Here is a 24,145-nt window from a genome sequence, read left to right as displayed (position 1 = left end):
ACTAACTTTCTAGCTAATATAATAAAATCATGATAGCAGAAGCTGGGAGGTTTAGCTATAATTTTTACATGATGAGTACCTGTATCATCATGTCACAATAGCAACTCTATAGTTATACATGGGAATGTCATTTCCATTATTAAGCCTTATGTTCGGTTACTAAGTATGTTCTTTAAAAATACTTTGGGAACTGAAATGTTTCATGGTTGGACTCATCTCAGAAGTGAATGTTTATGGAAAGTTTCATAAAAACCCATTTAGCAGATTTTGGGTTTTCTGAACTACAACAAAAAGCACATTTGTCACTTATTAAGATGAGTTTTCAGATTTTTCTTGATAAATCCAAAATGGCTTAATTTTAATGCTACCAACTTGGCATGTACTTTATGGTGTCCTAAACAAGGCCTTGTGACTTTGAGATATCTGAAGAACTTTAGCTGTGAAATCACAATGATATAGATGTTTAAAACTAATATGTAGCTGTGTTAGTTTCCTTCATTTCATCAAAATTTCAAATTTCGATTTTTTTTGGCCAGCTCTAATTTTCACATAGTTCAGGGAGTTCACTATTCACAAGGTTATTCAAATGAGTAATTTGGAAAGCCAGCAATTAGTAATATCCCTGCAGCCAGCAACCATATCAGCTACATATAGGTAACTGGACACACTTTGGGTTACTCAGTTTTTACTGTTTTTGTTCTTCCAAAAAATATCCATTTTGTTAACTGTACTGCTATTCTGCCTATGTGTGCTTATTCCAGGAAAGTCCATGTGTTGATATGCAAGACAGAGAACTAAAGCAATGCAGGTGTTCTCTCTTACTCTCCACTTGAAGCTAAAGTAAAATCTTGTATCTCTCCCTTCCTTTTCTCCCTAGAATCTGTCAAAATAGTGCAAGCCAGAGCCTTACCAAGCTCCTGCTTGACCTGACACAAAGGCCAGCAATTACTGATTTAACACTACTTTGCAAATTAATTGCTTTCTGTGTCCCCTTACTGTTCAAGTAGCTTTCATTAATATACTGCATGCACAGGGCATATCATTGTTTGTGCCAGACAGAAGCTGACTGCTCAAGGTGCTAAATATTTTGTATTTAATATAATCCATTAGAATCAATAAATCTATATCCAGTCATGAAGGATGCTTCCGGAGTATTCCTAAACATCACACTGAGGAAATAGAGAGTTAAAATGGGCCTGACCTATACAGGATGCTCCCATTGGCTTCTGTAGTTAGAGCCCATCCTTCTGTAGGACTAAATGCTGCCCTTTGAGGGCACACATGTGATTCTCAATTAAGCAAATGAAAATTGTATGAGGGAATTCAAGCACAGACTTTGGCTTTTAATTTATTCAGGAGTGAAGCTGCAAGGTGCCGAGCAACTGCAGAGAGACACTAACCAACCTCAGTTCCTATGGAAATGAACGGAGGGTGCCCAACACATAGCTAGAATTAGGCCTTAAAAAAGAAAAGCTATAGGTGAAGCTGAACCCTCTGGTGAGCGTGTGTTAGAGGTCCCCTGCTGGGCCATGCCATGCCATGCCACAGAGGCTATTGTTACAACCCCTCCTTAGAGAGTTTTAGCAGCACATGCTTTTAGTTCTGAGGCCCCTGGTTCAATCCCTGCTATGTCAGCCAAGATGGCGGCCATCAAATAAGTGGGGGCTCATTTGGGGAGCCTCAGATGCTGAGGATGAGCATCCTTTGAGCAGATGAAATATGTAACCCTCCGGTGCATCTGTATTACTGGTGCCCCTCTGTGCTGATCCACAGAGAATATAAGTTGCTCCAGTATCAACTCATGCTTTTGGTTCTGGAGGTCCCTGCTTCAGTCCCCAGTGTGTCAGCCAAGAGGGCGGCTGTCATATAACTACTTAATTTCTCACTCTCCTGTTGGCATCCCCATTCAGTAAAGCTGCAGGACTTGTGCATCTTCGCTCCTCCAGTGTAAGAAACACTGCAAGGGGAACTGAGATCTACCATAGAAATTTTTGGCTAAAGACTTTTTAAAAAGCCACTTTTCCATCTGAGTACACGCCACATGCTGAGATGTTTAATGTTCCTGTCATTGAATGTATAAGCATATATATAACTCACAACAATGTATTTTTTTAAAGGGTGTTGCTGGTCCCAAGGGACAGCCGGTAAGTGCTGAACTTATCACCTTCTTGTAAATCTACCTTCTTTTGGCACTTTCCCCCTAATAGGCACAGTGCTCTTTAATTAATTTTTTAATTGTTTTCCTTTCACAGGGACCTCCAGGACAAAAAGGAGAAAAGGTAATTTTAATGGGAGCTGGGTTTATAATGACATTTAAAAGGCAGGGAAATGATTGAGTGATTCATCTTGGTGTTCCATAGCCTTCGGCTATGGCTTTCAGAGCAAATTAGGTCAGTTCACAAAACAGACAAGATTTTTCTAGTTGTGGGCTCATCCTGTGGACATCTGAAAATCAAGCTGTGTTCCCCCTGCTTCATACATCAACTCCTGTCATGACCAATGCCAAAGATTATGGACTGAGAACTCCTCTAGAAATGCTGTTGATAATGCCTGAGGCTGAATGGAATACAGCCTGCTCTTCTATAGCTAAAGAGTTTACAGTAAAAACTTCTTTTCTTCACTAAATTATGCAGCTCTGACTCAGAATAGAGCTATACCAAATGTACCAATGTGAGCTATACCAAAGTGCCTTTTTTGACCATACTCATAATTTTAACTGAGGCTAAAATGTTTTCCACATGGTCACATTGTAATCAGAACAGAAGCATTTTAAAGCATGAAGGAGAGTTAAAAGCAGCAATGGATAAAGAGCAACACGAGACCTAGGTGCTTTGATGAGGTTTTGTTTATTTTTTCATAAATTGTTTTAAGAAAAAGTCCCTGACACTAATAACAAAATACAGTGTTTCCAAAACTAGAAGTCAAAAGCATGTCTCCTAAATCCATTTGTAGGCCTCTAAATAAGAGGTCTGATTTTCAAAAGTGCTGAGTGATGTTGGCTCAAGAGTTTTGAAAATCACCATTTATTTAGGTGCCTAAATATGAATTTAGGATCCTATTTTTTTTAAATCTTATCCCAACTGTGAAGACCCAGCAGCCACAATGAAAATCTGATGGGTTATATGCTGGGAAATCCTATAAAATGTTATTTTGGGTACATTTCAAAATGAGAGAGAGTGAGTGTCTGTCTGTCCATTGCTTTCTGTGGATCTCTGGCCAAAAGACAAATGATGACACTGGGGAGAAAAGGGGTAGTGGATAATACACTGGATGCTCAGTTGGTATAAATTGGCATAGCTGTAGTGTAGCCATGCTGATTTCTACCTGCTGTGGCTCTGACCCCATATGCCTACTTTAGTTCACTGCATTCACAATTTAAACTATTTTCTTTTAATCCCCTCCATTCACAGGGCCAGTGTGGAGACTACCCACACAGGGTAAGCAGTATTTGTTATTAGCTGTCCCATGGCTTGCTGCACATTAATCCTAGTTTATTTGAATGACTTTTATATGGGAATGTAGGATATTTCATTAATGAGGTCCATCATATGTGTCCCACAAGTGCCATTTTACTGACTGACATGTGTTGTTGGAAGAATTTTCTAGGAGGGATTTACAACTTTATTTCATTCCTTTAAACTAGGACAGCCCTCCAGATATATACCCATACCATCCCCTCATGGAGAACCCCCCCAACATCACCCTGTCAGGAGGCTTTGCCTCACGAGGAAAAGGATGTGGGCTGCACCCCTAAACCTGGTGGATCCCTAGGGCTCTGTAGGAATCCAGGGTCATTCAGAGGCTTTGTGCCTCCATACCATCTCTGGACCCTAGTAAGTGCCCTTGCTGGCAGCATGGCTAGGACGTCTGGGGGGCCTCAGGGAAAATGTCATATAGCTAAGGGCTCTGTTATCTTTTTCACCTAATTTGCATAAGGCCAAGTCAGGGCACAATGGGCATCTCCTGCCCTCATTCTGCACTGTCCTGGCCACTTCTCCCTTCCCAGCCCCTTTGTTCTCTACCCTCTCCTCTTCCAGCACAGGCCCTGGACCATGTGAAGAGCCTTCTATAGAGCCCGAAGGGAGGGATGGTGCTGCAGAGTTGGCTGAGCTAAAGTTGGGTGAAACTTCCATGGGTGCCCCCTCCATGTGCAGATCCAGAGGGCACAATCTGGTCCATAAAGGGCTGCAGAAATGTAGGCTTCAAGAGCAAATCAGTGAAAGGCAATGGGTAAAACTGGCCGTGTGCCTGGAAAGCCTTTGTATTTATAGTTAGAACACTTAAAGTCCATGTATTCACTGAGGGGCGGGAAGTTTTTTGAGGGAGGCGGGGTAGAAATTCTTTACCCAGTAAATAATGCCTATGGTCTACATTTAGAGTTAGACATCCAGTTCTGTCACAGTTCCCAGTGAATTCCCTGTAATCTTGTAGATGCCGCCTGGCTTTTTGCACATCACTGCTTGGAAAAGGGGAGGGACACTTATTTATTTTGGTAATAATCTTATTAAGCCCAGGAAGTAGCCCCACTTGCTTCCCCATCCTGCCCTTTCAAGAGAGACGGGAGTATATCATGGGGTTTAGGGGATTATAGGGATAGAATTTAACCAGGCATAAACAAAACTAAAAACAACTCTAGCTCTGAAAAGCCATTGGAAATGCACTGGAAGGACATCATATGAGAGGATTGAAACTTGTAACCACTTTGCACAGGGAGACAGGCTTAAAAGCTTTCTATTTATTTTTTCAAAAGTCTCTGGACAATTAGATCGGGTGCTGGCCCTGGGCCCAGAGAGAAGTGGGGTTAGGGGTGGTCCAAGACTCTGGTATGAAGACTGCATGTAGATAGCAAACCTGTCAGTGGCATCTGGGTGTTGGGGGGAGGAGGGTGGTTGTGTGTTCCGGCCCCGATACAATAATAGAAGGTCAGCTGTGTTTATTTAGACAAGCCATCTCACTAGATTGTTATGTTAAAAAAAAAAAGCTAACAACAATGTTCACTTAAGCAGTGTCCTGGGTTCCATTACAGCCCTTGGCTCCAGACTGTCCACATTGTTCAAAGTGAAAAGCGGGGGCAGGGACTCAACACAATTAGGAAATGGAGAAATTGATTACAAATTAAGAGGAATAACCTCAGTTTATACCTGACTGAGGTCACAAGTGGTCTCAGTTCATAGTCATTGCTGGATGTTGGTCCACATTTAAATTCCACCACTACCCAATCAATAGTTGGCAGTCTCCACTTAAAAAAGGCCCAGGACTGTAACACAGGAGGTGCTACAGGTTAGAGTTATGACGCACACTGGCGAAGCTAGGCAAGGGAAGCCTGCCTGTGGCCTGCTTGGCTCTATCCAGGACTATAGGAGCACCAAATCCAATCTTTTAAAAAGTGGTATGGAAGTGCTTAACCTGTCTGAGTCAGAGCTTCTGACGTGTGTGTGACAACTGCCCTCAGACCAGTTTCCTGTGTTGAATATACCTGTGAGCCAGAGGGCTCTAGGGGGAAGGGAATAGTAGATGTGGACCACCCTATGCACAGATATCCCTCTCTTCCTCATTATAAGGGGGAAAAAAGGGAAATGAACATTAAGAAAAGTCCCTTTTTAAATAGTTTTATGCACTTTTTTAGCTAACTTAGAATTTGTCTGGTTCACACAAGCAGCAGTTACCATCATCAGATGCCATGGGCAGGACAATGAATTAGAAATATGATAACAACAGGGACAGGTTTTTGGTTTTTTTAAAGAGAGGGAATTTAAAGTCAAGGCTCCCTCTTAACCTGCCTTGGCCCATTTTTTAAACCATCAGTCTATTGTGTAATCTATGAGCAAACAGGACATACATTCCCGTGGGTAAAGAGACCATACTAGGAGGTTACACGGTATAATCCTTAAAGACAGACTGGGTCATCAGAGCATGTTACAAAATCACAATGGCCAGTCTAGGGCTGGGAATGGAACCTGGTCTCAGAATAGTCAGGCCAGTAAAGTTCTTTTTTCTCTTGATGATGTGGTGTATCTAACTGACCCAGTTCTGTGTCACTGTGTCTTCACTATCCCCTAGGAATACCTAAGTACAACACTTGCAGCCCTGCGCTCTAATCAGATCCTTACACTAAAGGTTTGTGGGTAATGGTCTAACTGGACCCAGTTCTGATGCAAAAGAAACAAGGATGTGGATACAATATTGCATGCTCTGTGTTGAAAAGAACTTGCCATTGGGACTTTGGGGATGCAAATCTGGGGACAGAAGAAAGAGGCTTGAAATACATTTCTTATCCACACCTCATATGCTTGCTCTCTATGTACTTAAATTCATAGCCAGGTCCCTTCTCACCTATGGTCAGTTTTGAAGAAGGGAAACTAAATAGGCTCCTGAGTTTCCATGCTGTTTTTTTCCTTACCCATTTTGAATAGCCCCTCCCACTCCCTTCCTTCCAGCCAGCACATTTCAGCCACTACTTCTTCGAGTCAATAGAGTTACATGAGATACAACAGTGTTCCCCCCCACACACACACAAATCCCATCTTGGTGACTCCCAGATCATTCACTCGAGTTACTACAAGGAGATGCTAAATGGATCCTTTGCCCACCTGAAAGGTAACAGTTTTTCCAGCCCCCACTACACAGGCAACCAATCCAGAATGCTCCACTGAACCACCAGGCTGGTCTCTTATATTGCCTTGCTCCCTGACATTGTCCTGATAATGCCCCAAAGGAAATATCCATTCATCAAACCAAGCTGAAGAAAATTCTAGAATATCTCTGTATTTTCCAGCCATTGTGATACAGCATCATGTTGAGTGGTGTTGGCCATATTCCACACAATGCACACATGGCGCTGAACAACCTAATTAGTACCATGAGAGCTCTGGTCAAAATCCCACCCATCCCACTTCAGCCCTTCCTTTCTCTGTTCTTCACCCCACTCTTCACAAAGGTTTGCTTTTTGGCAGAGGAGAACCTGCTCCTATCAAAAGTGGCCTGGTCAATTTTCTAGGGCCATTTTGTACTTCTTGATAGCTTATGCTTTCTTATGTTAGATTAGGGGACAGGATAACATTAAAAAGTCCATCAGTGCAGACTGCCTCTGAGAGACTGACTGGTCTCCAGAGCCCTGGCACTGAAAACATGGCTGCTTACTCCCTCCCAGATGCCACGTATGCTGACTGCACGGGTACTGCAAGTTTTCAAAGGCTCAGTTGATCATATAGCTTCACCTCAAAAGCTGAAATTAGCATATTTAATTCTTCTGAGGTTCAGTGCGCCCTAATGTGGTCTGTAAATCTGCTTTTAATTGTGGTCCTCTGAGTCAGAGGCTCTCGCCACTGGTTTACCTCAAGTATGTATTTACTGTTTATATAAACTGCCCAGTGGGCAGGACTGTAAGGCTGCAATATTGTGATGACATTTCACTTTGCAACAAGACTGGGTCTGAGCTTTCAGTAAAACACAAACACCCATGTTTAGGGGGAGCAGAGCGTGCTGCTTAGATGCACATCATCACTGTCGTGGGAGACCTGCGGGCAACACCTCTCAGCCTCGAGTTCACAGTTCAGACAGGGAAAACCCACAGAGAGGAGTACTGTGTGTGCACACGTGGAGGACTTGCTGCTCCCCTCACTTACACTGCTATAAATCAAGAGTGACTTCAATGGAGTTAGGTAAATGGGAAAGAGAATCAGGCCTAATATGAGCATTCCTGGTGTTTGAATCGGTGCTGTCAACACCCGTGTGCTGTGGTTCAAAGCAGCTTCCTGAGTGCACAGGCAGACAGGAGCATGTTTGGAAGTGGAAATTAGATACAGTAGAAGGGTGAACAGAAGACCCAGAACTTTAGTACATGGTTTTGATTTGTGAGGATCAGCTTTGTGATGTAGAGAGGATTCTTGTCCAAAACGGATCACAAGCCATTGTTACTGTTAAACAAGGAGACACAAAGTGCAGGCTCAGCATATTGTGAGGCAAAAGTTCATCCCCTCTGGTGATCAGGGGACATCTCAATTCACTCGCAAGTTGGGTCATGATGATACGGAGTGTCTTTGTGAAGCAAAAGAAAATGAAGGATCTTGAACAAGTGAGACGGCTCCTAATAGAATTCTGCTTTGCTATAAAAGGGTATAAGTTCACAAACTGGTCTCATTCTCTCACTGCTGTCCCTGGCAGGAAATGTGAGGTTGATGAATAGGTGATGAACTTTGTCTCTGCTTGGGAGGGACTCCTTCACTGTTGTGCATTGACCCCTCCAACCAGTTAAATGGTAGAATCCCACAATAGCTTGAAGGAGCAGGTCTAACGAGGAAGAAAATAGCAAGATTATTAGGGCTTTTAAAGGAACATGGAGGACAATCTTGGGGTAAGGGAAGAAAAGGGGATAACTGTGAACTGTAGCGAGGGTAACTGTATAGTCACCAGTCTTTGTAATTTGTAGAGAATTCATTGCAGATTTATCTAGTAACATGATGATGTCCAGAGAAAAAATATATTTCTTGTAATGAGGGTCACAGAAATATGGAGCCGCAATTGCCAAAGAGCTCAGGTGACAAGAGGAGCTTTAAAAACATAGAGCAAACTGCTGTCTTAATAAGTGCCCCAGATCTAATAAGGACCAATTGAGAGAAACAGCACTGTCCCAAGGGAACTCTGGGGAGAAGAATATTTATGTTTTGATACAATAAATATTATCTGAGGAGTGCAGCAGAAGCTGGCACAAGAAATCTCCTGGTAAGTTTCCTTTCTGAGCCGAGATAGAAAGCAAGAAAGAACTGATAGAATGGTTGGGTGTGAAAGACCAAGGGGGTAGCAAAATTATAGTCCCTTCAAGGAAAACCAGGGCCTTCCAAGGCCCAGCACAGAGGTATTTCTTCCTGTGTTTAAAGTACAATACAGAAGAGCTCAGAGGTTTGCCAAGCGGTACCCGATGACAAGTATCCCTCCCTGTGCCATTCACAACTATCTCTCACCTGTGGTTTATTCTCATTACAGTCTTTCTTTTTCCCTATCTTTTCATTTTCTTCATTGGCTGCTCTCTCTTGATGTCCTACTGACTCCTTTGCCTTGTGACCTTTGCCCTGTGACCTTCGGGTTCGGTCTTCTTCTTCAGCTGTTGCCTCTCCTCAATTCAGTGCGGCTGGCTCCACCCCCGGTCATAAAGAGACGCACTTTCCAGGTAGCCACTTTTTCCTCTTTGCCTGTTTTAAGCCTACTCCGAATCATAAGATTAATTAGCTTCTTTCCTTCCTTTGAGAAGGGGTTTCAAAAAGACTTTGGCAGAGCCGGGGGCTCTCTTTAGAATGGAGCATATATTTGGTGGGAAAATGTGTCTAAACAGAAACATAGTGAATCCAGATTTTTAAAATAAAACAAATTAAATATGAAACATATGACTCAAAGAAAAATGCGGTAAAAAAGGAGGTAGTGTCATGGATAAGCCTAACTGCTACCTTAAGGAGCCAGTTCCTGCATGCACAGCAACAACATCAATGGCTGGTCAGAGATCCCTTTTTGAAATTTAGTAAGTGCTGTAAAACTGGTGCAAGAAGCCATGCTTACTAGGCAAACTCCTGTTTTAAAACATACTGAGCCACCTCATGTTATCAGCTGATTTTTGTCATTCCTTTGCACAGTCACTTCAAACCGTTTTCACTGTGTATGAGATATAGAAAGCAGGATGTCTCAAGGGATGGGTATTCCCTATACAGCCTTTCATTTCCAGGCTACTGGTCTATGCCCAGTACAGTTTACCGTTTACCTAGAGTAATCATCTGGTGTTTTTTCAGCCATGTGAAATGAACTGGTGGTGTCAGCCCAGTTTCTACTGGACAGGTGTTTACATCACACAAACCACCACAGCTGGCATTGGTTGTCCCCCTAGCTGGTAGTCTCAAAAGAGAAGCAAAGATAGAAAGATTTTTTAAACCAAAGTTCATTTCCTGGGCCAGGTAGGGAAGCTTGCACTGCTGCACTCCATTCTATACCTGGCTTCATTCTCCAGGACTGTAAATCTCATAAGCATTACAAAAAAAATGTGAATTTGAAGTATATGATTCATTTAGCTTCTGTGAAATTCACTCTGTAAGCAGCAGAAAATGTAAGCCCCCTCTGACAAATCCTGCCTCCCCACAGCAGAATAGTAAGTCATATGAACCCTGGGAGCCAAACATTTGGAATGCTAGAAAGAGCTGAAGCTGTAAAACAAATATGACCACCAGTAGTTGGAAGAAAAACTGCTGCTGCTTTACACTATACCAACAAGAGTGTTATAACAGAGAATTTGTTGTGGGGGGAGCAGCGGTTAGCTGCAAGCCCTGTTGGAGGGAGAAGAGAACATTGAATCCACAAGGAATATCTAGGCAACTAATTGGTGTTTAACAAAACTGAAAAATAGCACCAATTAATGGCTAAAAATATTAAATGACATCTGATAAGTATGATATCTGATCTCCAACTTACTCTATCTACTCAGTTACATTCCAGTTAAATCCTAAAGGGTCTTTCCAGGCTGAAAGTACTAATAAGAATATAATTATGTAGTAACTAAGCTTTATGTGTCTAGGAGTCTGTCTACATGGAGCACTTGCTTAAACAAAGTCCCCTGCAAAAAAGCAAGGACACTGCAGTGACGGCATATGCTTTGCTCAGGCATCCCACCAAAGAAGGTTGCCTGTGTCTTTCTGAAAGCTTGCCAGCTGCCAGCGTGAATTTCCATCAAGGCAACTGGGTTTAACATATATACACACATTAGCACCTTCTGTGCCCCGGTCATTACAAGAAGTGGATAGCCACATCCAACAGAGGGCCCATTCCAGTTATTGACAGTCTGAGTAGTGGGAGACGGAGCAGGCAAATAGGATTCCCCCTTGTCTCAGTAAGACATAGGGTTAGCAACTGAAAGTACCAGCGAGGGCTAAAATACAAAGAGGTGAACTTTATCACCTTAGTATGCAACTAATAGTTTGTTTTCATATTCATAAGGTTTTAAAAATGTGTTTTTTAAAAACTACGCCAAATCCAAAGCCTTGATAGCTCAGCAGGGTTAATGTATTCCCCATCCGCCTGGCTTAACTTCAGATCCTTGTCGGGTCAGAAGTGAAAATAAATGTAGTCTCATCCATGTTTGGAACAGTGAGTAGGGTGTGCTCAGGAGATGTGTGCCAGGGCTAGCAGTATAAGTCAGGAAGGAGAGGCAATAGCAAGAAGGTCTCTGGGAATTTTGTAGTGTGCCGCTGCCCAACTCTGTCCAAGGCTATTTGCGTCATGTTTTTATCGGAACCAAATTCACTCAAAAAAAAAAAAATATGTAAAGGTGTATGGCTGATAGTCCTTTAATGACACTGGCTATAGAATATACATTCAGCTCAAGGAGGCTCATGTATCTCTATGGAAAGACCCCAGGATGTACTAGGAAACTGCTTAAAAGAAAGGGGGAAAGATAAAGCTCTTTTTCCCTAGGCCATAGTGAGGGCAGGGTGAACTACCAGCAATTCTGATTGGATACGGAGGGATATTACAGAGGGGAGGCCGGATCACTAATGGGCTTGAAATGTTTCATTTCAACTTTCTCATTTTGATTCATATAGTTTCAACTTTTATATTATATAAAATATTAACTATAATATATAAATAGAATATACCATATTTAATATAAAAAATCAACAGAAAATGGATCAAAATGATAAAGTTAAAACAAAATGTTTTGACATTATCAAAACAAAATGAAATTCAAAACAATTTGTTTTGCCTTCTTCCCATCAAAAAAACTTGTTGAAAAAAACATTTTGTGGATTTCGATTAAACTGCATTTTCCAATGAAACCGTTTTGTCGAAAATTTTTCGACCAGGTCTGCTGCTAATGTGACTGGTGCCCTCTAATGGTAGTGCCCTTATACTGACTTGCCACCAGCTACCAAACCCTCCTTCATTCAGGTTAAATCCTCACCCATTACAGTGTTAGCGTCTCCATTATTATAAAGCAGTCCTTTTCTGCTGGTCAGTGTTGTTCCTTACTAGTTCTAGGGGAATTCACTATGGCTAATGAAGTAATAGCTGTGGCCATTCCTTGGGCACCTTGAACAAGCCTATTTTTATGTAATGCTTGTTGTTAGCTTATAAACTCAAGGACACTGAAGGTAGGAAGAGGGATCACATAACTGACTTACAAGAACACATACCTATAGCATAGATGTAGGATTGTTACTACATGCATGGGATATGTATTACATGCATTGTACACACATGTGGATAATGACTGCATGTGAGTGGAACCACATTGTATCCAACAACTTCATCTTCTGCGCAGTACAAGTTCAGCGGAGACAATGCTCTTTATCTCCTGTGATATAGCCCCAAACCCATATATTCATTTTGAATAAATTACTATGTTGTATTTCAGGCCTTCCACTGAGATCACAAAGAGAAATTTGTTGAACTTAAATCCTGACACTGATATTAGGACTTTGTGATACTGTGTCTAAGGAGAGGGAATGATAAAAAATTGAGAAAGCAGGGAGCTTAACTTGAGTGTCATGGTCCCCTAGGAATTTACTGGATTAATCATTTATAGATCAGCGGTCTGGTATTTAAATGGGATCCTTCTAAATCATTACCTTCTCACCACCAGCCAGTTATGACTCTTGATTCCCCCACCCTGGGACAACAGAGGCAAAAGCCATGTATGAATGCTTTAGAATGTTGGGGAATCCAAGACACTGGCTGTTGAGGTGGCATGTGATGGGCCAGCTACAAAAGGCTTAGTTCAGATAAGCACCCAAAAGTTTGGATGCTTTTGTGCACCTTATCCAAATCAAATGGATTTTAAGTCTCACAAGAATAGGCTTTCTCATGAGAATCCTAGGTCTTCCTGTTTCTGGCAGGCTCCAAATTAAAAGAAATTAAGAAAGAGCAGACACATGCCAAAACTGAGAGAGTGTTGTCTAATGGTTAGAGTATGAGGAAAAATTACACTGAGGACTCATGGCTCTGCCAGTAAGTGACAGAGTGACCCTGGCTTGATTTCTCTAAAATGGGAATGAGAGTAGTCCCCTATTTCAGAAGGCACTGTGAGGTTTCAGTGATCACTGACTGTACAGTGCTTTAAGATCCTCACATGGAAAGCGCTCAAAGATTCTTGGGGGATTCTCAATATTATTATATAAAATGAATCACACTTTTTTAAACTTAAAAAACCAGTTTACTTTGTATTTGGGTTGCTCCTGGCACTATTTTAGTATCCAGTTTTCACATTTCCTCTAAGTGAGCTCTGACTAGGAGCTTTAAAATGTAGTTGCAAACTACAGGGAAATGGCTCCCATCATCCACCCAGAAAGACCATCAGAAGGGGACCTTTGCCTGAGTTTTGGAAACCTCTCCTGCTGCTAACTGTAACTTGCTTGGCTTCTCTCTCTTTCATGTGCTCTGGCTGAGCTGCTGTATGTCACACACTCTGGATGCTGGGCTATGAGTTAACCCTGCTTGATGGTGATCCTTGTTTTAATGAACCTCAGGGTGAACAAGGACAGGCGGGGATTCAAGGTCCGCCAGGGCCACCTGGTCCACCAGGGCCAACTGGACCATCTGGACCAGCAGGAAATCCAGGACAACCTGGCCCAGTTGGGCCACCTGTAAGTTTAAAAGAAACCAAACAAGCAGCATTTATCCTTCCTCTCCCCTGACATGCATGCAATTTCCTTTGCCTTTTATTGTCTCCTCTGAGCTGGGTGCACTGACCAAAAGCCATTTCCCAGGGCATGGCTGGAGGAAAGAGTTCCCAGGCAGGGAGGGAGGAGTTCTATGCCTCCAGCTATCCCTATCTGCACACACATGTGTGAGACGGTGACACCAGTGCCATTTCCTCCTCTCCAGCCTATGCCACGGGGAGGAAGTAACACTCCGGCTGTAATTAGCCTGCTCTCAGCAGAAACCAGACTAAAAAAAGCCCTTGAAATCTCTTTGATGTTCTGCTCCTTGTTCTATTCCCAGGCTGACAGCTAGCCGCCTTGGAAGGTGAAAATACTGTCACTAATGTTCCTTTCCCTCTCACAACAGGGCAAAACAGGGGAGCCTGGAAAGGCAGGCAAGGATGGAAAGGTAGGTACAGTAGAGCTGCCTCACTCCTCTCTCTTCTGCATGCAGCATTCGTTGCATGAATGCAGCCAGCTCCTTCATGCCTGAGGATGGGGAACATGCCTGCAGGGCTGAACCAAGTGTTCAGCAAACTGAGCGGCTGCACTTAATGTCTCCATTGCTGTCTGTTTCATTCACCGGGGGTCACCTATGCTGGCTCTGCTCTCAGGGTGCACCCAAGTTCCTTGCTCAGGGACTGTGGAGAGGCATCTTAGCATATTTTTCCATGATAAACATGATCGGAAGCACTTCACATTGAAGTCTTCTGTCCAGAAAAGAATATATACAGCATGGCTATTGCCAGTGCTAGCTTTTCCCAAACTGACCCACCCATCAATGAGCCTCAAACCTGACATGGACTCTCCTGGGGGTGACAGGTAATTTAGTCTCCATAGACTTTCAGTCCTTGGTCTCTCTGCCAAAGAAAATACCAGTTATGAGGTTTTACAACTGCTGACATCTGTCCACTAGGAACTGAGTGAAACCACCAAGTCATTTCATATAGGCCACCAAACAACCAATAGTTAGGCATGAATTTTGGTCTTTGCCAATCTAAGATGGGTTGGAACTAGTAACCTATATGTGAAAGGCTCTTCAGATCATTACCCTGTGAGCCCCTCACTTCACCTCTGTGTTAATACATTTTTATGTAGCCTAGAATGATAACAATGTCTAGGGACTGAGTAATTGAGAAGAGATGCTGATTATAATAAGTTAGGGATGGAGGAATGGAGAAAGGTCATAAGGATCTGTGATAAAAAATTACCAGGGTAAGAACAGCAAAATTAGGGCTTGCTTATGCTGATGCCTAACTTTTGGTTAGTGCTGTTCGCATGCAACAAGATACAGGAAGCCTCAGTAATGGTTGAAGACGTACAGCCTATCACCTGCTATTTCCTTAGTAGCACACGAAACAACTACTCAATTCCTGTGTCTAACAATGAGGAGCATGGCATGCTGGTGTGCCAGACACCTAGTACTTAGGAAATAAAGATACTTTCATTCCCAAATTTTTATAATAGCTGTTTCAAACCTGCTTGCAGAAAAGGGACATGCAGTCAACAGAGGAAAGAGAAGCCTCTTTGTGCATGTTATCTACAGGCAGAAGACTCAAGACTTGGAAAATCCCCACTTTTGATCTTTTAACCCAAAGTAGCCATCTAAATGGCCATAAACAGGCAAAAATACTGTAAATTCAGGCCGTAGAACACATGTGGGGTATCTGTTCCATCTTTCTCATTTGGACCATTTACATCACAAGGGCAGCTGCCATATGGAAATTTTAGATATTAATATTTATATGCTATGTATAGTACCTAATGCTTGATATGTGTGGAGATTGAATGGCTATTTCTAATTTAGCACAACTACTGGTGTCTCTTCCTTCTGAAAGTCTTATTAACATATTGCCACTACTAGGCAAGTCAAAGAAAACCATGTTCAGTAAAACCCATGCTTCCTGCCCCTAAAGAGTACTTTCAGACGTGTAGCATGCCACACAGGTAGATTTCCTTTTTAATGAAGAAAAGAACAGTTCTATTCGAAATCTGATAGTAGCACATTCCACCATGAAGAAAGGATCTTTCTGTTATTCAACAGTGTATTCTAAAGTACAGGTAGTCCATATCAACTCTCTCCCTCCCTTAACACCTTTGAGATCACCTAGTTGGGTAAGGAAGAGACTACCCATTTATTGAATACTACCAGTTTCCAGTTTTGATGGTTTTGTTTCTCCAGTGCGTATAGACAGAGAGTTGGGAATGAGCTAAAGATAGGCAAGAAAAATAAACCAGATCATATTCTGGAACCATGACACGTTGGGCAAAGTAGCTTGATTTTCAAATTTACTGAGACAAAGACTGGTGGTTTGGGATAGTACTTGTGGGAGGGAGGCTTGGCTGGTATTTACTGAAATGGGGAACCGTAGAGTTTAACTACTCGACAATGAGAATAATTTTTGCAGTGACATTCTAAAGTGATGAACTCTTTAAAATCAAACTAGGCAGCGATTGATGTCCCAGTAGAAAATTAATTACCCCCACCCCACTTCTCTAGATAGTTGCAGTTTTCCCTACCTCAGTATGTGTTCTTATTTTATCTACAGGGTTTACCTGGATCCCCTGGACCAAAGGTGAGACATTTTTCATCATCTGTAAGCAAAAACAAGGATAAGAAGTTTAAAACCCTTAGCATAGATGTGAGCAAAGCTGGGCATGATCATTGTGGAGAGGTGGGGGAGGAGGGAGAAAAGAGGGTTGTTTCATAATACTTCTGAAAAAGTTCATAACCAGACTGAAACATCTTACTAAGGGCCCAATCCCAGACTCCTGGCTTATTGTTTTCAATGGAAGTTTTGTCTGAGGGAGGTGGTCATCATCAGGAAATATTGAGAAAAAAAATTGCAAGCCATGGCTTTGCTGGACTTTACCATAGAACATTTACCACATTTTGTGAATTTATTTTGTAGCCATGTTGCTAATTTTGCCAAATTTTCCATTTTTACTTGCCAAACTTGTGAAATGTCACTGACAAAATGTGAGATTTCTTTTGCCTGCAAAAATCCCCAATTTGCTTTCCTTGAGATACTTCAGACAGAGCTGTAAGATTAAGCAGCGTTAGGACAGATTAACTGTGTAAATTGAAAGCAAAACCAAATGCTGTGCCTTGCAGTGTGTGGCGCAGCTTTCCTATTATGTTGTAATTCACGCAGAGTAAAACTCACTCCTGTGCATTGGACTCAGACAGGATATAAGCCCTGTTTTGAAAGCTCCAGGGGGAATTAAATGGTGTCTAGGCCTCATTATGATCCTTGCACAAGGGTGAATTTCACACTCAGTGTCCTATTTTTCTTCCTACATCTGCACAGGGGAAAGGACAGGGATTTTTCCTTTTCAGCCTAGCATCATCGGCTTGTCTTCATTTTGATTTTTGCAGGGAGACCCTGGAATTCAAGGATACCATGGGAGGAAGGTAAGAGGGGAAGGTAAACTTCTGAGGCGCGCAGAGCAACTGGATGATCAAGTATCTTAAAATGCATTATGGTGAACCAGAGTCTGGTGGAAGTGTAATAGCAGAGGAATGCCATCCTTACTACACACATTCACACACACACAGCCAGAGCTCTTCCATCATTTCCTGCAATGAGTGACTTGCTGGCAGAGGCTGGGTATGGAGGAACCCTGACCTCCCCCATAGCCGGCATTCCTCTACCGTTCCCTGCAGTGACTCCTGCTAAGAGAGCCGAGTACTGAAGATAGTTGCAAATCCCCAATAGCCACTACGCCTACCTACTTCCCTGCAGCAATTTCTTCTGGGAGGGGCTGAGGCAGGAAAAGCTGTAAGCTCCCCTATAGAGTCACTTCTTCCTGGCTAAAATTTATTTTGTGCACCCATGCGCGGACATCCTCCCTCTCCACCCACCCAGTCTGAATGACGTTGGAACAAGCTATGGCATTTACATTCCCCCTGGTATGTATCTTTCTCCAGACTAAATGATGGAAGGTTTGATTCAGCCACAGGTTACCAGGCAGAAGCTGGTATTTCCCAGGGCTGTGGATCTCTAGCATTGAAAGGTCTGCCCAAAGGGTAGTTGTCCCAGTGCAAGGCACTTGCACTCCCTATATTTTATGGGGCACAGAGGTGGCCAGAGCAGCCCTAAAATGAGATGGTGCTAGGCAGAGAGGAGCATAGCCAGGGTGCCAGGGGAATATGCTCATTTAGGTCATTCCCAGGCAGCTGGATTTGGATGAAACTCCAACAGCGCATTAAAGATACTCTCCTGGGGAAACGCTGTCTGCCTTCCCCCAAGGTTAAATCCCATCCTAAGACATGGCTAGCCCTGCCCCAGCAGCGCTAAATCTGCCCAGAGAGTTTAAAGGACAGACAGAGAGGGGAGAGAATGAAATGAAAGAGGATAAAGGGGGAGAAATATTGACAAGGAGGATGAGGGAGTGAGAAGAGGAAAGTGAGTATTCCCAACAGCCGGCAGTTGTATATACTGTGTTATCTATACGTTGTTTTATGGGTGCTCTGTGGGTGAAGTGTCAAGACCTGAGAGCTTTTTAATTAGTTCTGCATAAACTGAGAAGTTTTTGTTATGTCAGGAAATGAAAATTATAGCCCCTGTGGACCACAGTCCATTCCTGCAGACACACACAAAATTTACTGCTTCTTCTTTCAGCAAACTGTCGGTTTTCTCATTAACCATCCATCCTTCTCTTTGCGACATTCAGGAGGCTTCTTAACCTTTGAATGTGCTGAGGATGTCACTGATATGGCATATTAGTGGGTGTTTGTACCTGGATCTTTTCCTATGGACGGCAGTTAATCTGGTTGATTTATTTCTCAAGCAAGGGGTCTGAATTCCTTTCATACTATGAGAAGGGTGATCCCAGGTCTGGGATCCATTAATGGGGAAGTGTGCAGGAAACACAGGATTGAATGAACACACAGGAGAAAGTCCTCCCCACTGAGTCGACAATGAAAGGAAAGAGAAACTTCTATACTGCCCTTATCTAATGGGCAGACTCAGGATTTGGAGAAATCTCTCCCTCCATTTTGATTTTTTGTATTGAAGGTAGTCTTGTGACACCAGGGATGTGGTGACCATATCTTCACATTTAAAAAACAGGATACTTTTGTGGCAACATGTTTTAGGGTCATAAAATACCTAGGCAAAAGGCAAAAAAAAAAATATTTTTTCAAGATTTTTTCAGGTGTGTTTCTCAGAATGGAGGATTTTTTCCAGTAACTCACCATTCTCAATGAGTTTATAATTGAACATCAAACCAGTGTCATTAACATTCACTTTGAGCAAAAAGAACAGCTTTGATACTCTCTACAGTCATGCAGTCATTATCTTCACTCCAAACATTTCATCACATTGAATACTTGCATCACTAGATTGCTTGTTCTTGGTAAACGCTTGGGAAATTCTACTCAATGTAGCAATACAGCCTGAACAAACATTTTCTAGTTATTAAAAACCAGCAACCCAACATGATGACTGCTGAAATGAAAAACCAGGACTTTTCAGGCAACCCGAAAGAAGTTCCTGGGACACTAAGTTGTGAAAAACCTGGACACGTGGATATATGGTCACTTCAGCCATGGATAAAATGTACCGTATGAGGGATTGGAATACGTGTTCCTAGCACCTAAATATTGATGGAATCAGGCTACTTGTGAGGAACTGTCTCAGTGTTCCATCTCTCTTTGCTTCTTGCTAAGCAACATCTCTCTCAGGGCAGGGTAAGAAGGCTATGTTGCCACATGTATTATGGGACTGTTCTCTGTCCTTCCCTCCCCACATCTTTGTTAATATTTCTTGGTATACTGAAGGCCCCTTTTCTTCCTTCTGACTGTGTTTGCCTCTCCCTCCATTTCCTTGCTTCTCTTCTCAGGGTGAGGTGGGTGAGGCTGGCCTACCAGGTGCACCTGGCCTTCCTGGACCTATTGGCCCCAAGGTAACCATTAAACTAACAATTCTTAGCTAGTCAGTATCTCCATCTGCTTAGTGCAACTTATTGCCACCCAGACATGTGCCCCTTTTACAGAAATGCAAGTATACAGGGGTGTGATACAGTCTCAGATAATATGGTAAGCAATGTGATATAAATGTCTAGATAGACTCAATAGATTCTTTGCACAATCTGTCTAGATGACATACAAGATCCTATTGTAGATGGGGCCTGGACAATTGTCAGCCACTGGCCTCAAGGCAAGAATGCTTTCTTGCTCTCTGGAACCAGGGCCAGGCTCCAATGTGCTCTGTCACTTGTAGATGGTATAATGTAATTACTTGTATGTGCACAGACCATTATCTTCTGCTGGAACATGACAGATCTGGCAGTTAGTGGAGCTGCTCTTTTATATAACCTCTAGCTTTGGATACTGGAGGTGATTGAGTGAAAATGCCTTGGATTTTCAAAGGGGCCTCAGGTAGCAAGGCGCCCAACTCCCATTAAAAGTTAGTTGGATGTAGGTACCTAACTCCCTTTGGCTCTTTTAAAAATCCCAGTCAATGCCTCCAATGGATAGTGATGAATGTCATAGACACTGATCACCTATGTGTGTATAGAAGGTTCTCATGCACCCATTTCTCCTCTACACATTGTCTTGCATCGGTATGCAAGGATGAACTGAAGTCAGCCCTCGAGATGCTACAGTCATTGTTCTTTATCCTTCGGTCATTTCTTTGCAGCTACAGCATGCATGTCTCATAAGCTAAGCTCTATCAATTACTTTCTATTGTCATTGCTATTAACATTATACTGTTTTTCTCTTTTTGTTCAATATGTCTATCTACCTTTCCGCTCTATCTCTGTTCTCCTTGCACAGGGTGAAAAGGGGGACACTGGCATGAAGGTAGGCATGGGAAACATGTTTTTCTACCATATTTTAAGAGACAAGTTGCTATTCAGAACACTGTATTGTAATCAGGAGCTGGGCCTGAGAGAGACCTGTTGGATATTTAATGGAATACACATATGAGCTGTGATTAATCACAAGCAGACACGCCATGTCCTGGCTCTTTTATGCACATGCAATACAAGCTGTCTTTAGCCACTTGGTGGAATTTGATTCTTACCAAAGAATTTCTCTGACTATGAAGTTTACTAATGATTTGTTACATCTCTGTATTTGAAGGGATGGGCTGGGGTTTCCTCATAAAGTCTGGTTAGCTGACACATCAAATCTACTCAAGTTCAGCAACTCTGAGGCTGAGGTTTGGCACTGTTCTTTCAGTCGCCCTCTGTTTCTAGGCTGGACAGCTCTTTTTATAGGCTAACGTGGTTTTCTGCCCATATGTTATCTATTTGATTAAGATTTATTGAACCTACATATTTAAAATATATTACTCAATACAGACTTTAAAACTTTACAACATTGGCCGTTTTCATGACAGTCAAAGCATATTGTGTCATACCATATATTTTAAATATAATGAGAAGAGGCCTGTTTTATAATATTTTACATACATTAACTCTGACATATATATTTAAAATATTTATTATGTGAAATACATTTTATTTATCATGCAACAAATGCACCCACATAAATTTTCCCTTTGTGGGGGATTATCATTCTAATGCACTAAAGGTTCCTTTCAACTATACTCTCGTGTGTTAGAATGAGTTTAACGAGGTCTTCTTGAGGGATCTGGGGTCTCCATTTAATAGCTGTATATTACAGTAACAAATGATCTTCCTTTTAAGATCAACTAGAGCAACACCGAATAGATCTTCTAAATCATTGCTTTATGCAGATCCTACTCATAAACAACATCTGCATGTAATCCAAGATCCTTCCACACATCCATTCTTACACTGGTGTAATTTCATTGACTTTGATGGACTTAGTCCTGATTTGCACTTATGTAAATGAGAGCAGAATCAGACCAATAGAAGATGGGTTTTAAGAGCTATGAAATTGCTGGGTTCTGAACAACTGTATGCTTTCTCTTTAAACTAATAGGTAGAATGAGTTGTGGATGACCGAGGGAAGTATATGGTCCTAAATGAGGAAAAATGCTATAAGTAGAATTCAAGTCCCAAGCCTGTTTTTATTGACTTGTGTCACTGCTATCAGTCACCTGTTCCTCATGCACTCTAAGTACATGGATTAATAGGCCTTTGATTCAGTTTCTGGAACCAAAACCAAAATTGCCTGGTCCCAACTCCAGACTAAAATAACCCCTCAATAACAGATGACAAATCTGAGACGGCCTCTCAAACATTCTAATCCCCTTTGTCAACTTTAATTGCATTGATCGCTTGCCTGTCTTGTATTGTGATCCTAGGAGCTTATCACAAACTCTCCTTCCCATTTCCTTGATGTCTCTCGGACAGCAATAGAGACAAGGAGGGGGACTGGTAGTGGTAGCTGCTAGTCTGAGGCAAACTGCATGGAATGGAGAGAGAAATGTGGTAACCTTTCTCTCTAGTCATTTACATATTACAGCAAGCCAATATGTTATCTTCTTTTGTGCCATAAAAGGGAAAGCTTCTTCAAACCTATCCAGTGATCTCTCTTAGTCAGTTACTCACACACACATTCACAGATGCAACCTCCACATTTTACATTGGAAAGCGATGGATAATTGTGACCCAGGAAATGTATCCTTGCTCTTATGATCCTTATTCAACCCAGGTTCCTGAGGTTTGAGCAAACCCCACCCCACCCCCCGACCCCCCAGCAACACATTTTGGAATGGGATCATCAATACATGTTCTAAAGGGCCACCTTCCCATCCCAAGTGCAATTTATCCCTGTTTATTACGACTCTTCCATTTGTTACTGCCATTCTCACTTTGTTCTGGGTTCTCTTATTTCCCCACTCAGAAGAATAAGAAAAACAGCAGAGCATGAGATCCCAAACTAGCAGTAAATCAGCAACCAATGTATGTTCAGACAGTGCATGTGTTTGTCCTCCTGGAGTAGCTTCTTTCTAGGTATTTTCTTTACAAAAGAAGATTATATGGGGCTTGGGAAAGCCCTTGCTGTTTTCCCCTTCAAACCATTCTGCTCTGAGTTAAACATGTGCAACCTCATTAATGGTGACAGGTTTGTGCAGAAGTAGCTTGGGTCACAGTTGGACTCTAGTTATCAGAATTTGCCCAGGATATTGTTAATTCATCAACTCTTTAAAATTACCATTTAGGCTCCCTTTTTGTAGCTGGTTGCATACTGAGCATTTGTTCCTTATTACATTTTACCTTCTCTCACTTTACATTCCCACAACTTACAATGTTTGTTGCAGAATCTGGGTGTCTCACTTTGCTTCTTTCCCCTCGGGCCTCCATGGCATTGAACTAAATCTTAGCCCCATTAAAGTCAATACAAGTTTTATCAGTGGTACTGATAAGACCAGGATTTGGCCCTTTGCATATATATTTTCCTGTCAAATTCTGTTTAACTTAAATGATCTATTTTAGGAAGTTTCTTATAATTATTTTTAATGGTTATTCCTCATTCCCAGAGGCAGGAGAATAGGAAGAGTAGGAAGCAACTGGCTACAGGCAAGGAAGCCAATAACCACATAATTTTCTGTCTCCTGAACAAGGATCCAAGCTTGAAGTGTTTTCTTTGTTTTAATTAGGGGTTCATTATTACAACCCAATCCTGCCAGAGAGCTAATCAGAATGTGGCACTCTCCATTATTAGGGATACCCTCAGTGTGTTTAGGCTGATAACATGAAAGGCAAGGGAAGGAAGGGTAGATCTGCCAAAAGAGGGAAACTGGCAAGTACTTTCTGTGCCCATGAGAAAAGCTGCAATCCATTTCTTTAAACTCTGGCTGTGAAGAATGTCCTGTCTTTCATGGCACCTAATGCCACATTTATATGAGACAAGTGCCATTTGAGGAATTGTAAAATGGTATTGTGGGCTTCCATATTTATCACATTTCAGTGGCTTCCAGATCAAGTGTGCTCAGTTTACACACACACACACACACACACACACACACACACACACACACACACACACACACACACACACACACACACACACACACACACACACACACAAATCTAACTACCAGCCTTGCAAACCTGGGATCTGAAAGTGAACTGGGTTATTTCTGACCTGGGCACCATTCCCAGTCATAAAGATTCTGCAGGCCAATGTTGCTCTTAGGCGCACCTGTATAACTTCATTCCTCTTTAATTAGACCCTTAGTTATACCTGCATGACCCTATTGCCTTCAGGTATAAATGAGGGCATAATTTGAAGACAGTGGGTTTGCCCAGGTAGCCCTGCAGTTGGGGCTCAGTTAACAATTCTGTTGGTGATGAGCAAGCCAGAAAAGAATCCAGTTCACTCTCCCAGAGCTGGGTTGGTTTTGCAGGGCTGACAGCAGGAAAGAATCTTATTTTTGCCACATCAGTTGGCAGAGCTGACTGAATACACAAAGGGAACAAATGTGCACAGGCTAGTGCAATGTTAAAATTACATAGTTAACATTTTTTTTAATTCAGGAAATGCAAAAGTTAAGGTTCTTGCTGCCACATTGCACATCCAGTTT

At 42.1% G+C, this 24,145-nt stretch overlaps 1 protein-coding gene across 1 annotated transcript in view; it reads left to right on the top strand.

The window, feature by feature from the left end:
- The window catches only part of COL13A1 (collagen type XIII alpha 1 chain), a 159,284-nt gene that overhangs the window by 80,068 nt on the left and 55,071 nt on the right, over nt 1–24,145 (top strand). Inside the window, exons 11-20 of the mRNA XM_065408179.1 lie at nt 2,118–2,144; nt 2,253–2,279; nt 3,411–3,437; nt 9,101–9,166; nt 13,500–13,616; nt 14,041–14,082; nt 16,223–16,249; nt 17,053–17,088; nt 19,521–19,583; nt 20,458–20,484. Of these exons, the coding sequence (XP_065264251.1) occupies nt 2,118–2,144; nt 2,253–2,279; nt 3,411–3,437; nt 9,101–9,166; nt 13,500–13,616; nt 14,041–14,082; nt 16,223–16,249; nt 17,053–17,088; nt 19,521–19,583; nt 20,458–20,484 (459 nt within the window). The remainder of the gene's footprint in view (nt 1–2,117; nt 2,145–2,252; nt 2,280–3,410; nt 3,438–9,100; nt 9,167–13,499; nt 13,617–14,040; nt 14,083–16,222; nt 16,250–17,052; nt 17,089–19,520; nt 19,584–20,457; nt 20,485–24,145) is intronic.

This window comes from Emys orbicularis, chromosome 7 (genome assembly GCF_028017835.1).
Source record: "Emys orbicularis isolate rEmyOrb1 chromosome 7, rEmyOrb1.hap1, whole genome shotgun sequence".
NCBI lineage: Eukaryota > Metazoa > Chordata > Testudines > Emydidae > Emys > Emys orbicularis.
This window is presented reverse-complemented; position numbering and strand designations above follow the sequence as displayed.